This window comes from Bactrocera oleae, chromosome 4 (genome assembly GCF_042242935.1).
Source record: "Bactrocera oleae isolate idBacOlea1 chromosome 4, idBacOlea1, whole genome shotgun sequence".
NCBI classification, from domain to species: domain Eukaryota; kingdom Metazoa; phylum Arthropoda; class Insecta; order Diptera; family Tephritidae; genus Bactrocera; species Bactrocera oleae.
The window spans coordinates 56,825,694-56,841,706 of NC_091538.1; the positions used below are offsets into that span (position 1 = coordinate 56,825,694).

The 16,013-nt window shown below is 34.0% G+C and overlaps 1 protein-coding gene across 5 annotated transcripts; it reads right to left on the reverse strand.

Moving 5' to 3' along the window:
• Positions 1 to 2,460: 2,460 nt before the first annotated feature.
• Positions 2,461 to 15,007, reverse strand: SmydA-4 (SET and MYND domain containing, arthropod-specific, member 4). 5 transcript variants are annotated; one of them, XM_070108726.1, is made up of 8 exons: positions 14,989 to 15,007; positions 9,053 to 9,360; positions 5,854 to 6,424; positions 5,614 to 5,786; positions 5,393 to 5,515; positions 4,599 to 4,792; positions 4,089 to 4,405; positions 2,461 to 4,024 (listed from the first exon to the last, which is right to left on the reverse strand). In XM_070108726.1, exons 2-7 carry the CDS (start codon positions 9,349 to 9,351, stop codon positions 4,185 to 4,187), a joined length of 1,581 nt encoding a protein of 526 aa, XP_069964827.1. In that variant the 5' UTR covers positions 9,352 to 9,360; positions 14,989 to 15,007; the 3' UTR covers positions 2,461 to 4,024; positions 4,089 to 4,184. The 5 variants fall into 5 exon arrangements, with proteins under 5 accessions (XP_069964827.1, XP_069964826.1, XP_036219352.2 ...); XM_070108725.1 differs by lacking the exon at positions 14,989 to 15,007 and adding an exon at positions 14,934 to 14,952; XM_036363459.2 differs by lacking the exon at positions 14,989 to 15,007 and adding an exon at positions 14,654 to 14,801.
• Between the last annotated feature and the right edge of the window lie 1,006 nt (positions 15,008 to 16,013).

The window sequence follows — 16,013 nt, forward strand, 5'->3', positions numbered from 1 at the left end:
TTTAGAGGAATACAACTATGTTTTACATATACACGTGCATAGATTCTTATATTTACTTTTTTACATGTTCTAAAAAAGATTACAAAAACAAGAAGAGCAACAATTAATTTACGGTTTTCCTTCACTACCGCAGAATGGCCGTTGGTGTTGTTAACTGCTTCAAATTATCTTGTCCAGTTATGTATTTCGAATATTGCGACTCTGTGTAGATAATGCATGATGCGTGATTGTAAGATTTATAAGAGAGGTGGTCGATACTCTATGTTAGGTGCATGATAACGCCTAATTTAACTGATTACTTTGATTGACACATGCAGATAATAGATCAAAGATAATAAAGATATAGTTGTATGACAAATGGTAAATGATAAATGACAGATGATATACTAGTATAGATGACAAATGTGATGGTTCCAATTATAGAGGATCTATGAAAAATGGATAAAAATAAAAGATGGTAGATAATGACAAATAGATCGAATATTTGCTGATAAAAAATGACAGATGTCAATATTATTATTTTAATATGGCAAATAATCAATTTTATATGAAATGATAGATAATAGTTGAACTGTAATAAATGCTTGACGTCATATGATTGCTTTTATTTTATGTGTAATACATAGATTATAAAAATATATGAAATATGATAGAAAATATGTAGATGTAATATATGATAGATATCATGATATATATCAGTGGCGTATCCAGAATTTCTCTCTAGTGGGGTTTCTACACAAAACATGTTCCTTACAACATATTTTTAATATTGCTGCAAACTCGTAAATTCTTCTGAATTTGCATTAAAATTATTTACCGCGCTCTGATTTTTTGGTAGTAGCGGACTCTATGAACCGATCTATTCACTACTTCAGACATGCAATTTTTCCTCTAAATTTCATCAATATTTTATTATTACCGAACTATCATTCTCCGATATTTTTTATCCCCATGATATATGTTACAAAAAATGATAAATTGCCAAACTAGTTTGCTGAGGAATGAATGAAAGGTGATTTTTCAATCGCTTATCGTGAGTTATTATTGATGAGTAAGGATTGAGAATATATGTTTTCATTGTTCAGCATGCAAAAATTCTATGCATGTGCGATTGTAATGAGATTTGATGATTGACTGTGATATTAAGCGACTAATGCGTGAGCAATTAAATCATAAAAGTCTTTCAAATACTAATCTAGAACAAACTTTATTTACTGAATACGATACGAAGCCAATAATAAGTGATTAACTGAATGAATGAAAAGTAATGACAACAAGTAAGGAAGGGCTAAGTTCGGATGTAACCGAACATTTTATACTCTCGCAAAGTCAAATGGTATACTCGTTTGAGATTTCATTGTGGATTGACTGATATTTTCGGTAGAAGGTCAACTATAGGCACTGGGGTCCACATATTTAGTACTTAGGGGTTTGAACAGTTTTGGTTCGATTTAGACAATTTTTGGCCGCAAGGTGGCATACTTTAATTACATTATTTACGCAAAGTTTTACCCCGATATAATCATTGTTACCTGATTTGCATAGTGGAAAGTGAAATAATCAGATGGAATTTAAAATGGTGTTATATGGAAAGTAGGCGTGGTTGTAGTCCGATTTCGCACTACGACATAGAAACATGAAAAGAACGATATGCACCGAATTTGGTTGAAATCGGTTGAGCAGATATCAAGATATGGGTTTTCACCTAAAAGTGGGCTGTGCCACGCCCACTGACTAATTTTGAACGCGGTTCCTATAAAGCCAATTTATACCATCTCAGAGATAAAATTTAATGTCTCTGGCGTGTTTAGTGCTTGATTTATCGCGCTTTTAGTAGTTTTTAACAGTACCGTTATATGGGGAGTGGGCGGAGTTGCCACCCGATTTCAACTATTTTCACACCGTCAATAGAAGTGCTAAAAACATTTGCTTCCAGTGAATTTTGTTATTATAGCATTAGCGGTTTAGGAGATATGCACATTAAACCTATTAGAGGCGGGACCACGCCCACTTTTAAAAAAAAAATTTTAACTGCAGATGCCCCTCCCTAATGTGATCCTGTGTACCAAATAACAGTCTTGTATCTTATTGCGGAGCTTAGTTATGGCAAGTTATTTGTTTTTGATTAATGGCGTTTTGTGGGCGTGGCAGTGGTCCGATTACGCCCATCTGCAATACCAACCGTCTCACGGTACCATGAAACATGTCTACCGAGTTTCATAAAGATATCTCAATTTTTACTCAAGTTAGAGCTTGCACGGACGGACGGACAGACGGACAGACGGACGGACAGACGGACGGACGGACAGACAGTCACCCGGATTTCAACTCGTCTCTTCATCCTGATCATTTATATATATATAACCCTATATCTAACTCGATTAGTTTTAGGTGATACAAACAACCGTTAGGTGAACAAAACTATTATACTCTGTAGCAACAGGTTGCGAGAGTATAAAAATACTAATTGTGAACTATGATGATGAGTAAGGATTGAGAACATATCTTTTTATTGTTTAGCTTGCAAAAATCTTATGAATGTGCGACTATAATGAGATTTGATGATAGACTGCGATATTCAACGACTAATGCGTGAGCAATTAAATCATAAATTGATGATGAATGTCATGTTTCTTTTTTATGTGTTCAGCTAAAAACTTCTATAAATTTGACTTGAAAGACATTTGCATTAAAATTGCGATGTGCTGTGAATAATTATGAGCGATGAATAAACTGATTGAAAAGTATGAATTTATCTAGTTTTCAACGTGCAAAATTTTTAAAAGTTAGTGACATATAATGCAAAAAAAAAACATGATGTGTGAAGCATGAAAAGTGATCGATGATTGGCGTTCGATGATTGGCGTTCGATGATTAATGATAAATATTAAACGATTAAACGATAAGTGATGATAAAGTGAAGTGCATAGATGAATAATAATGACGCAAACATAATTAAAGATGAATAAACCACGCAAAATGATTACGAAATTGTGACTGAAAAATAAATGAATGTTGAAGTGATGTATTGATGATTGATGAATTAAATAGGTTGAAATTAAATACGAATCATGCATGAAGATGGGCGAATGAATGATGAGTGACAACTAAGTGTTCAAATAAATCAAATGATGAATTTTTAATTAATAATTTTTATATTTATCGGTATATTATGATTCATGCCAATGATAAATGAAGCATGCCAAATAAATAATTGTGAAAAGTATTCAAGGTGTGCCATTACTGAATTATGTGAAGTGAAATGCAGTGAATGATGAATTCTTGAGGATGAGTATGGAATGAATGATTAATTTTTAAGGGTGGAACACGATTGGTAGTTCCTGATATTGAATGAATTATTGTTTATAATTTCTGATTTTTTGTTAAATAATTTTAATTTATGATTTATGACCATGAATTTTTACTTGAGATATAAAATTTTTTTATTTATTTGGGAATGAAGATCTTGTGAATTATGATTAATGGGACATGATTTGTAATTTATGACTTTATTTCGTTTTTTTTGTGATTGAAAATTTTCGATTTTGTGGTTGAAAACCCGTGCTTGCTAATGTAAAATGACTAAGTGAATAAGATGAATGAAAATGTATTACTCTAAAGTGATTTCTTGCCGATTTCTTTGAGTTTGCTGTTAAATCCTATAAAAAGAAAAACATGCATTATTGATGGACGATTTATCTATGCTGATGAATTTAGTACCCAATATTGTTGTGCCGATATATGAAATACTTTAAAACTAAAAATGTGCTATGAAAAATTTTATTCTTAAATGGGTACATGCAAGTGCTTAGAATATAATGACAGATGTGTTGGAAATGTGTGTGATGTTCTTCGAAGAGTATAATATATGTATGTTTGTCAAAACTCTGATAGTCGAAGTGTTGAGTTGTTTGTATGTATAGTTGAAACTATATGAAAAATATGTATTTGTGTATGTGTATGTGAATGTATTGTTGAGATTTTTATGGAGCGAATTTCGATAGTACAGCCAAAATGACGACATCTGAGGACAAGACGATATTGAATGTACTCTCATTAATGCTGTTGATAACACTAATAACGTTTACCTAATGCAAAATCCATTTCGAGGTGAAAATTTAAAACGTAATGCATACGAAAATGTATGTTTCATTGATGAACTTCTGAAAGTGATCCTGACCGCTTTACTTTACACCCATTTCCGCTAGCGCTCTCGTCGCTGCCGCACCCATTTCATGTTCACTCGAACCAAGCGGCTCTAATAGTAGAATATCTCGACTCTCTTGCAAACATTTAATCACCTCCTTAATATTGCGTTTGAATTCTGCCTCACTTATATCGCCAGCCATCATCAAACGCTGCGAACGCATCATAATGGCGCCATGTAGCTCATATAGTATGAGACCTGCAAGGGATTTTTAGAATTTTTGTATATTTTCTTGTAAATTTTCATAGTCGCTATTGTGCAATGCTTCTCTATTTTTAGTTATTTAATTTAATTTATATTTTTGCTTTTTCACTATTTTTATTTTTTAGTTTTTTTGTATGAATATCAATAATAGACTTTTATTCTAGAAGCAGTTATATTTTTTACTCACCCCTCAAACGTGTTAGGCTTGGTTCCAGCACATTTATAATACTCAAAAAGTGACGACAATAGTTTTCTTTCCTTTCTACATTTTCCAACGGCATTGTATGCAGCAGATAACCTTCAATACGACCGTAAATTTGGCAGAGAGAATATTTTGCTGAGAGCAGTAGATAGTGATTGGGCCCTAGTACACGTTCATACCTGTGAATGAACAGTTATTTATTTATAATATATATATTCTATTTGCACTCTTTTCACAGCTATCTTATAATAATGGAAATGAGACTACTGATGGCACATAACCTCACTTTTTCCACAAGCTAATAAACATGAAACTATTTTGTAATTTTTAACATGAAACAAAGGAGTAAACAGAAAGATTCGAATGAAATTCAAGATTTTTTTGTACGGAAAGTAGGCGTAGTCTGATATATTTAATTTATTTTCAAATAGTGACATATGGAACTTCAAATATTGTTATGCATCAAATTTAGTTTAGATCGATCTAGAAGTGGTTGAGATATGAGATTTAAGTTGAAATAGGTAGTGCCATATGCCTTTCCTAACCATTTCACTGGTAAATTTCCGATTTCTCCTAGGTTTAGAGTATATCACGAAATGCTTGAAAAAATGTTGCCACTCAGTTTGGTGGATATAGCTTGAGTAGTTTGCGGTATACCATATATACATTAAACTAATTAGAGGGTCACGCCACTCATTATAAAACATTGAGCTCGTTCCTTTTCCAACTCAGCCATATTTATAATATACTTAGGCAACAATTCTTGTGTTATTACTCACTTTTTCAGAAAACCTTCCAGTCCTGGTACATTGTGCACATCTATGCTCTCCAAATTCATATTTATTGTGTCCAATAATTTAACAATCTCCGTCGATTTTAGCGTGTAGTCACAGCGATCACAGCTAGTTCAAAAAAGAATTTAAAAAGGCACCATATTTTGTAACAAAAAACAAATTAACTTAGGCGTGAAAAGATATTAAAAATGAAAACATTAACTTACCTCCATGCCGCCGACTGATTCAGTGGTTCTACAGAACGTACAGATCCACATTTGCACTTCGGGCACAACAACGCACTACAGTCCGTGCCGAGCTCTTTCGGATCGGCGCAACGCTGACAACAACACCAGAACAATTTTCCGGCATGCATGAACTCGCGACGCTTCAGAGTACCCTGTTCGTGAAAGTTATATGTAAGGAATTTAGTAAAATGTTTACTACCTTCCGACAATCGCTTTCACCTGCAACGTGTAAGCATAACTCAACGTGATGCTCTCGTCCTTTCGTATCGATCGTGATGTGCGTAAAATGATCGCGTAACTACGTGGATCATCGGTGTGCGCCGTATTGGGGCAACAATCGTGCGCCAACAAAAATGCGCTTTTGTACAAACAACGCGCCTTTGCCGAATTTTGTCCGATTTCAAAACAGTTCACATCCAAAATACCACAGATGTTATGTATCTCATCGACGGTGAACATCGCCATGCCCCAATCGCGTTGCAACCGTTGCACCACATTCTGCTCATAGTACTGCCACAATTCGGTATTGGATTTACGCAACTCGGTGTGTGATTGCATTTGCAGTATGTCCGCATACTTTTCAGGCGCATGTTGCTTGATTAGGAAAATGCGTACAATCAATATGAGTTCATAGTAGTTCTTAACCAAATCGGGTTTGTCGCATATGGCAGCCAATGCTGCGCCCAGATTGTGCGTACGCAGCTGCTCACACTCCTGTTCGGTATGTCCTGTGGGCTGATGTAAGCCACGGCATTGCGGTGCACACATAGGCCATTTGCAAGACGAGCAGCTAACGAAAAACAGCAAAGAAACTAATTTTATTATATGTATATATGTAGGTATTTTTAATTCTTTGCTGCTACCTTAAATTTTTCAAAAACTCAAAAATTTACAAATTCACTTCTGTAATCATATTTTAAATCCAGATTCCAAAATGTTTCGAATTTCCCAAACTACTCAGTTTGTTCCGCTTTTCAGCACTGTCACGGCATGACTGAAGCACTTCACTTATTGATCGCCTTTTTAAATGCTTCTGGTACAGTTTCGAAATTTGATTGCTCATACTTAAAAAGTTATAAAAAACTATACTTGTAGATATACATACATGTTTGTATGTGTTCATCAATACACTAATTTATTTAGGTTCAGTTGTTTTTGTATGTAAATGAAATACAATTTTATTAATAGTTCCGCATCTCGATCTACGTGATCTAAGACACAAACTGCAGCAGCGCCAAAACAAAATAATAAACTCAATAAAATTCATAAATGTTTTTCTAAAAATACGCTTAAATATCATACCTTGTAACTAAAAATAGCTGTTCACAATAAAATCTGTCGTTTCATCGCTGCGTTTAACAATTTTTGAAAATCAACATTTTTGAAGTACATATTTGTGGGTGTGTCTCGGAAAATTTTCAAAACAAATATACAATTTTGTGTTGTTTTTTATTGCATTAACCTTCACAGTTGTCACCTTTTAGATTAATTTTATGTTTTCTAATAAATTTTAAAAACAATATACAGTAAACAACACATACATTAAAATAGCTTTCTAATTTATAGTTTCCTCAGTGGTGGGCGGAAAAAAACACGTATATAAAGCGGCAGAAAAACACACTCATATAAACGCTCAATAATTGAGACAAAGAAAGATAAATGGTAAGAGCTACGTAGGGATATAAACAAGAATCCATGGGGCTAATGCATATCGCAAAATGTGTCAATATAATCGACACACTAGAAAGTCCTTTCAAAATGCCCCTCTATTTGATGAAAATGATATGAAGCTATCTTAACTTAAAGACAGGGAACTGCTATACGATACAAGTGACGATCCCCAAAGTAAGGAAATAACCCCCGGAGCAGCACAGCATTCAATACTCGGCCCAGATCAATGGAAGGCCTGCTACGACGGAATTTAAAACATCCAAATGCTAGACGACTGATAACTTGTTGGCTATGCAGACGACATCGCTGTCAGACGCAAACTAACGCAAGTTATGCTCCGTACACATACATTACTGTACTCACACGGCCTAGCCCCAGAAAAAACTGAAACACATCCTGCTGGATGCAAGTGCACTCAGAAACCATCAGAACGACGAAAACCCTAAAATACGTAGGAATATGAGGGAACAACAAACTGCCGTACTGGGTCCAAATTCAACATGCTGCAACATAGTCAGCCAATATAAATATGTCGGTAGCAAGACTTATTGCAAATACCGGTGGCCCGCTTGCAAGTAGAAGAAATTACTCATACAGTAGCGAAATAGGATCGATACATTTTATGTTAAACAGATTTACTCGCAGAGGAGAAAAGACAACTCCGGTTAAGATAGAACGATGTAATAGAACTTCATATGCTCACAAGTCAACCAGCAAGAAAGCAAACACTCGAACTCTGGCATGATCGATGGACAAGGGAGCGCAAAGAAAGATGGTCAAAGCCATAGATATATGGCACAGTAGAAAACACGGCGAGGTGAACTGCTACTTAACACAGATGCTCTCCGGACACGGAGAAGGAGAACTAAATACGGAATACCTATTAGAAAAAATTATAGCTAGCGGCGAAAACTGACAGCAAATTGCCTAGTACTTGAAATATGTACTACGCACTAAGAAAATGGACATGGAGAGGTAGAGATTCTCTGCTATATCTCTGCTATCAACACGGCGATTTTCAAGCACTGTTTCTTTAAACTTTTCAATGTTATCGTCATTAAACGAGGTGGTTTTCAATTACTTCACTGAATGCTTTCTGCCCCTCAAATTATATATAGCTGTGATTCCATTGGAAACAAAATATTTCAAGCAAATTCCTTGTTACATCTTTTTTGTTGGTAAAAATCGTCAAACAAACTTTTGGTGTCACAAACAAAAAACCGCCAAACACAGACTAATTGACATATGGAAATCACACTTTACAAGAACATAAATAAGTTGGTAGAAGTCTAGAAAAAAATGTTTTATCAATTCGATTTGCGCGCGCAGTATACATGGACCAGTTCGGGCTAGATCAGATGGTATTATTTCATGCAAGCGATAGTTTGAGTAAAATTATCTATATGATACTTGGTAGACGTACTTCTGTTGGTTGGTATCGCAAAAGATATTAGGAGTTAAAAGTGCTTGGAAAAGTAAGTGAAGATTAAATCTTGTCTAAAAAATCTGTTTCAGTACTTCCCCAATGTAACTTTAATAATAATTTTCAAACTTTTTTATATCACATAAATCGCTGAGTATGTAAGTTGATTTTAAAAATTATGAGAAAATATAATGTTCGGCTACATACCACCACAACCCTTCTCTAATTGTTTATTTTCTTCTCTTATTGTTAAATATGCATATTGAAAATACAACCACCATTTATATATCATACTCGTATACTCCTCCGAATACTCCAGCTTACCGATATTGTGCTGACTGCAACTCCACTGGCATATAACAACCCAAGCACACGGCGTCCGCTGAAACACATGGTCCAATGGCTAAAGCTTCCTCTGTAATGAGCAGCTCACCGGCTTTTAAGTCGCGATTCGCCACCAAGTAGCGACCCAATACTGTTGATTTTTCAATTCTATAGGGTAGCTGCTTTGATGTTGAATCGCAAGACTCAATACTGTCTTCTATTTTTGATGGAGAACTTTTTTTATTGCTAGATTGCGGAGGCGACTGTTGCTGTTGTGCTTGCTGCTTGTGATGCTTCATTTTATTTTTCTAAAATTAGTGCAAGAAAATATATACAAATTATTTATCTATTTGAAAAGCAGAAGCAATTTAAGTGAGTCATTAATGTGCTAAGCTGTTTAGCGTTGCTTTTTGTTAATTTTATGTATTTATCTTTATTTTAATTGTAAATTCAACAATCAGCGAGGTCATGCCATTGCACTTTTCAACTATTTTCCGCACATCACGTTTTCATTCATAAAAAAGCGCCATTCATCTTGTTAATGGCTTGCAAGTGCCAAAACGTACAGGTGCTCAATTAGCCGGCAATCGATTAAAAAAAGCGCATACCACTTAGTTTCTCCGCGCATTATTCATGTCCACTAAATATATATAACTATGTATGTGTTTCAAGATTTGTAAACAACATTTGTTTGGCACGCGTTCTGTGCCGTTTGTAAAAACTAGGAAGTTTTGTGTTAGCAAAACAAAAACTGCAAATTACAAAAAAGCACATGTGAGTACATAAGAGAGCGGTGATATTTGGTGAAAAGTGGGTCTTTGTGTCAAACGCATACGTGGAAAACTGAAATAGCAGAGCGTGCATGTGGAGAACGACAAGAGCGCAAATGTTTAGCAACAAATCGAAATTTAAAGAGAGAGAGAGAGAGAGAGAGAGAGAGAAAGAATAAACTTAGACCATCACAAAGAGAATTAGGTATTTTGTTAAAAATATTTGTACAAAATAATAGAAAAAATAATATAAAAAAAAAACGCATTTCAATACATGGTAGTATTTCCTAAAGGTATCACATTACTACGAAAATTACTTATTTCGTGACAAAATACTACTAAATAAACTGCATACATACTTGTAATTCTTTACATTTTTGTAAGAATTTCTCGTTCTTAATATTTTGAACAGAGGCATTTTCAAAGCCTCCATATTTCTAATTTTATTTACTTGTTATGATATTTTGGTTTCTTTGATGAGACCTTTTAATGAAATTTCGGGGATATAAAATCAAATAGTTTCTATACAAATATTTCAAAGTATACTTATATTACAGTATGCAGCACCTGTTGCTGTTGCATCTGTTGTTTTTCGCTGCCGTAAAAAGCCTTTTTCAAATGTTGTTGGTTGCATTGAATCAACATAATCATTTAGAATTAAACTTAAAAATTATTGTCTCCCCTTTCAGAGATGAGTGAGATAGGGGTGAGATGGTCAAGGACACAGTATCAGATAAGTATCTATATGGACGGGTTCAAACTAGATGATCGAGTGGGAGGTGGTGTCTTTTCAGCAAAACTAGATACCAGATCACTACAGTGTCTTCCAAGCGGAGCACATAGCTATTAAAAAAAGGATTCTTGTTCTGACAAGTTGTGTGCTCACAACAATAAATATATTATTATATATTATACCATATAGAGATAACCAATCACTAAAGTCTCTTAGGATTCCATCGAAGATAGTTAAATAAGGCCTTGATCCCTAAGTGGATCTAACATCCTATTTCACTTTAAAGCTACAATACATTCCAGCACATAGTCATATTCCTGGCAACTGTGAAGCAGATGAACTAGCCAGAGCAGGCACCACTCTACAATTAGACTGCGATAAAACGGGAATACTTATATATACCTTTATTTACTTGTAGATATTTAATCGACAAATATGTTATAGATATAATTGAGTGTCAGTGGAGACAATCCCTAACTTGCTCAACACTCAGACAAACGTGGTCAGACAAACGTCAGACGAAAAGAAACACAATATAAGGACTTTAGCAGGAGTGCTAACCAGTCACTGGCCTGTAGTCTGGGAATACCATACAATGATTACTGTAGAAGATGCCAATAGGGACATAAGTACAGTTACCTCCTAAATTAATTAAACCCCTATTGTGTAAGGTTATGGATGCATAGTTGCTATGTATAGTAGTATCTACTCTCCCGGGCTACTATAATTGTATCATTTGCTATCATGTATGGCTACTATCATGAGTATACTAGATAGTGCAACTGACAATGCTGTGTTTACATTTTTTGACAAGCACTGTTTGAAGTTTTTGCCAGGATTACATGGAAACATAAAGAAATGAGAAACAATGAATAATTAAAATTTAAAGCAAGCAAATTTCTTTAGAAACGGTTAACAAACTCATAATCTAAAAAAGAGAATGGCAACACATTTGCCTGTAATTAGTAGCCAACAGCCATGCATAATGAAAATATTGGTATATGGTAGTTATATTATTCATAAACTAAGAATAAGTTACAAATAAGATAATGTGAATATAGTTTAGGCGAAATTTTGAACAAATTGTAAAAAAATACTTTTGAATTTATAAAATTTTTAATTTTTTAATATTCTAATATTTATTATTTCTAGAAGGAAATTTTAAAACTGGCAATAAAATTCAAATTAACAAAATTTCAATATCTCTACGCTCTCATTTTAATTATGTATCTAGAAATTTAATTTCATTTGACTTTTGTTTTTCGTCCCAAAAGCAATACAAATCGCTCGCGCTTGCCTATATATCATTAGCGCTAGCAATCAGCTAGTTATCAAGCTCTGTGGCAATTTATTTCACTGCTGCCAACGAAATTTTGAGCAGCTCTCTTTGTTTATTTTACTTTTTGTTCGCATTTATTTTTAGCAACCAATGAAAATTTGTTGTTGTAGTTTTTGTTGGCAATTGTTATAGCTGCTTATGTAGGTACTTTTGTGCATACCTACGTACACATATACATACTTATGAGCGCTCATATTCGCGTGGCGCTGTGCATTAATTCATTGTAGCTGGTTCCCATGCCACCACTGCGTATACGTAATATCTAACTTGTTGGCTCACAATAGTATATGACATAAATTTCATTATACGATGTTTGAGTATTTAGCAGATGAAAATATTTATTCGTTTTCCCAGTCATATGGGATATTTGTTAATTATTGTTGTTGGTGTTTCAAAGAGATTGCTGCATTTCGCACTAAGCTTGTTGGTTCAAAAAGTTTATTGTAAACATAGCATGCGTGAGATATTTCAGATATTTGTTAACATGTTTGGTTTTGATTTTTATTGTGATAAATTTTGGTACATTTCGAATAATAAATAATAGAAACTTTGGTTGGAAAGTGTTGGATTTTAGAATTAGGAACCCGTTTGGCATATTTATTTTTGAATATAATATACATATGACAATAATGTGATCTTATATATATGTATTATGTATCGTATATAGAAAACAAGGCCAAAAGTTAATTTCGGTTGTGCTGAAGCTATAATACCCTTTACAAATACAAAACACTCCTTACAAGCACTTGATTCCGATCGTTCAATTTATGCTATAGTGCTCCGATCTGAACCATTTCTTCGCATATTACACTGTTATCTTGGACAATAGCCTATGCCAAATTAAGTAAAGATATCTCATCAAATGAAAAAGTTTTCGATACTACAAGGTGCATTCCAAAGTAAACAGTAAAAAAGGAACAAAGTAAACTCTAGTAGCGCCATCTATATGTCGACTAGTGCGTTAGAATCTGCTATTCTTTATCGACTTCCAGTAAAAATTTCATGGCATTTTATCTATTGAAAGTAAAACTATTGCGTTTTAAGTGTCAGTATGTTTTTGTCATCGCTACGAAAATGAGCTTCGTACAAAGAGCCAACATTAAATTTTGTTTTAAAATTGGTAAAACTTTTACCGAAACATTTCAATTGATGAAACAAGTGTATGGCGATGATTGCCTATCCCGTAGCAGAGTGCACGAGTGGTTTCAACGTTTTCAAAGTGGTCGTGAGGACATATATGACGATGAACATGTGGACCAACCAAAATCGGTGATAACCGAAAATTGCATCGAAACTGTGCGTTAATTCATAAAAAATTATCCGAAATCATCATTGAAATTCATGGAAATAGAATTGAACATCTCCAAAACATCGATTTATCGCATTTTGACCGAACATTTGGGCTTACAAAAGGTGTGTGCACGGTTTGTTCCGCACAAATTGACTGACGACCAAAAATTGCTCAGAATTCAACATTCGAAGGACATCATTAAAGTGGCAAAAAAAGACCCGAACTTCCTTTACAAGATTGTGACTGGTGACGAAACGTGGTGTTTTCAATATGATCCCGAAACGAAACGCCAGAGTGCTGAATGGAAGGCGCCGGACGAGCCGAAACCCAAAAAATCGCGCCTGGAGAAGTCAAAAGTGAAGACAATGCTGATTTGTTTTGATGATTCCAAGGGTATTGTCCACAAAGAATTTGTTCCACCCGGCCAAAACGTTAATGCGGTATTCTACCTTGGAGTTTTGAAGCGTTTGGTGCGCCATATTCGACGTGTTCGCACACATCACATCACATTTTAACAATCAACCACTCCCCGTATTCACCTGATATGGCACCGTGCGACTTCTATTTTTTCGGAAAAATGCATTTGCCGATGAAAGGAAAGCGTTATGCAGACGTGGTGGCCATTCAAAAGGCTTGCACCGGCATACAGGCGGCCATACCGGGCGACGAGCTAAAACACTCGTTCGACTTGCTTTTGGACCGTGCAAAAAGCTGTATTAAAGCAGAAGGAGACTACTTTAAATAAAATTAATTGATTTTGCCGATAAAATCATTTGTTCTGTCTTTTTTTTAAAAGTCCTGTTTACTTTGGAACGCACCTTGTAAAACTTGATTCCGATCGTTCAGTTTGTATGGCAACCGTATGCTACAGCGGTCCAATATCAGCGGTTTTGACACATGCACAGCTTCTTAAAGAGAAAAGGACATGTGCAAAATTTCAGATCGACATCTAAAAAACTGAGTGACTTGTTGGCGTATATAGAGATAAACAGGCAGACAAGTCTCGCTACGCTGATCATTTATATATACCATATACTCGTACATACTTTAGAGGGTCTCCGACGTTTCATACAGAGATATTTGCAAGTAAACATATAAAAAATTATTTCACTTGAATTTTTATTTTTTTAATATCATTAAAAAAAATTTTATAAATTTTTTGTATAATATTTTTTACTTCCATAAACTTCATTTGCATACACATATACGTAGTATATAAAAAATATCTTCGGCACATAATGTCATCTAACATGGACAGCATAACATTTTACAACGTAAAACAACACCAACATAACATAACGCAACATAACGTAATATGACATAACACAGCATAACATATAAACGAAATTTCAAAATTTTTTAATGAAAGTTTCATATGCAATTTATAAAATTTTTTTTATTAGAAGCCGAATTTTGTATCAAAAAATGCACAGAAGCAATCATAATGATTTGTTCTCCAAGACATTACATGTTTTCTTGGTGGCATTTTGTTCTTGCAGATTTTCGATAATTCCACTAAAAAATCACAAAATATAAATTTCACAAGCACATTTCTCACAGCCTTTTCATATGCAACTGGCTGCGGGACAGTTGGAAAATCACACACAGCTTCCCGGATTTCATAGAGACTACATATGATTTTTATTTATTAAATTATTTTTCTACATTTTAGCTTTTTTTATTTCGCTCTGCGCCACACTATCTCATCTTCATATATAGAACACATTTTTGTATGTATGTATGCTTACAAAACACTGGGAACGCGAATGTTTGATGTCAAAAACATACAACAAATCATCTTACTTAGCCAGCTGCTGCCCAAGAACTGAGCGTTTTTTGAAGACACATCACTCTTTCTTCAAGAGCAGCGCTCCCAACTGCATTTTAACGCAAGCATACAAATGACGAGGCGCCTACATAAATACATATATACATAGCGTCTCTAAATTTAGTGTATAATTAGAATTTCTATTGAACAGCCACCTTCTGCACAGCGCGACAGTTGCTTTCGTGTTTTTCTTTTTACTTTTAAGATAATTTACTCGTTCCGATAAATAGCTTAAGTTGAATTTGATTAAAAATAAGAAAATTGCTTTGCACTTGCATATTTAATTTGCTTTATTGCACACCTTTTCACATCTCTTAATTGTAGTTTGGTTTAGCGACATTATTATTAAAAGATGTTCATCATAAATCAGCCTTTAATTTATATCATAATATTAGTACTATGTGTCTTTTAGACCAGTGTAGATAATTTTTGAAAACCAAAAAAAAAATAACTGTAGTATGAAACTTATCGGTTAACACCAAATTTCGTAAATGAAAAAAGTTTTTTTGTGTATAGTAAAAATAAAACACCCAAAAGACGGATTTTTCTCATAAATTTTATGATTATGTGAATAAAGTATGCATACAAAAGTTATAGCTCTTTTCATTGCCAACTACATTAACTTTTTTCTAAAGAACTCGTAGTTTTGCCGGAAATCGAGATCAACCATAACTAACCTTTAAAAATTCAATCACGCCCCTCCCCTTCCTTTTCCCGACCGCAGATCGTCCACAAATTATTATTTGTAATTTTATCTTTCGTATCCGTTGGGTTTCAATCGACTATGTTGGTTTCTTTTTTTATCATTCAAAAGCTTCTGCACTAGTCTATATATAGTATTTCGCAAATATTATTGCTTTTCTAATTAAAAAAAAAATTTGATAAAAAACAAATCAACATTTTAGCAGTAAACAAGAATATAAATTCACAAGAATTTAAAAATAGTTTTTATTGCCAAAATTTTTCTATTTAAAATACACACTCACAGAAATAATATTAA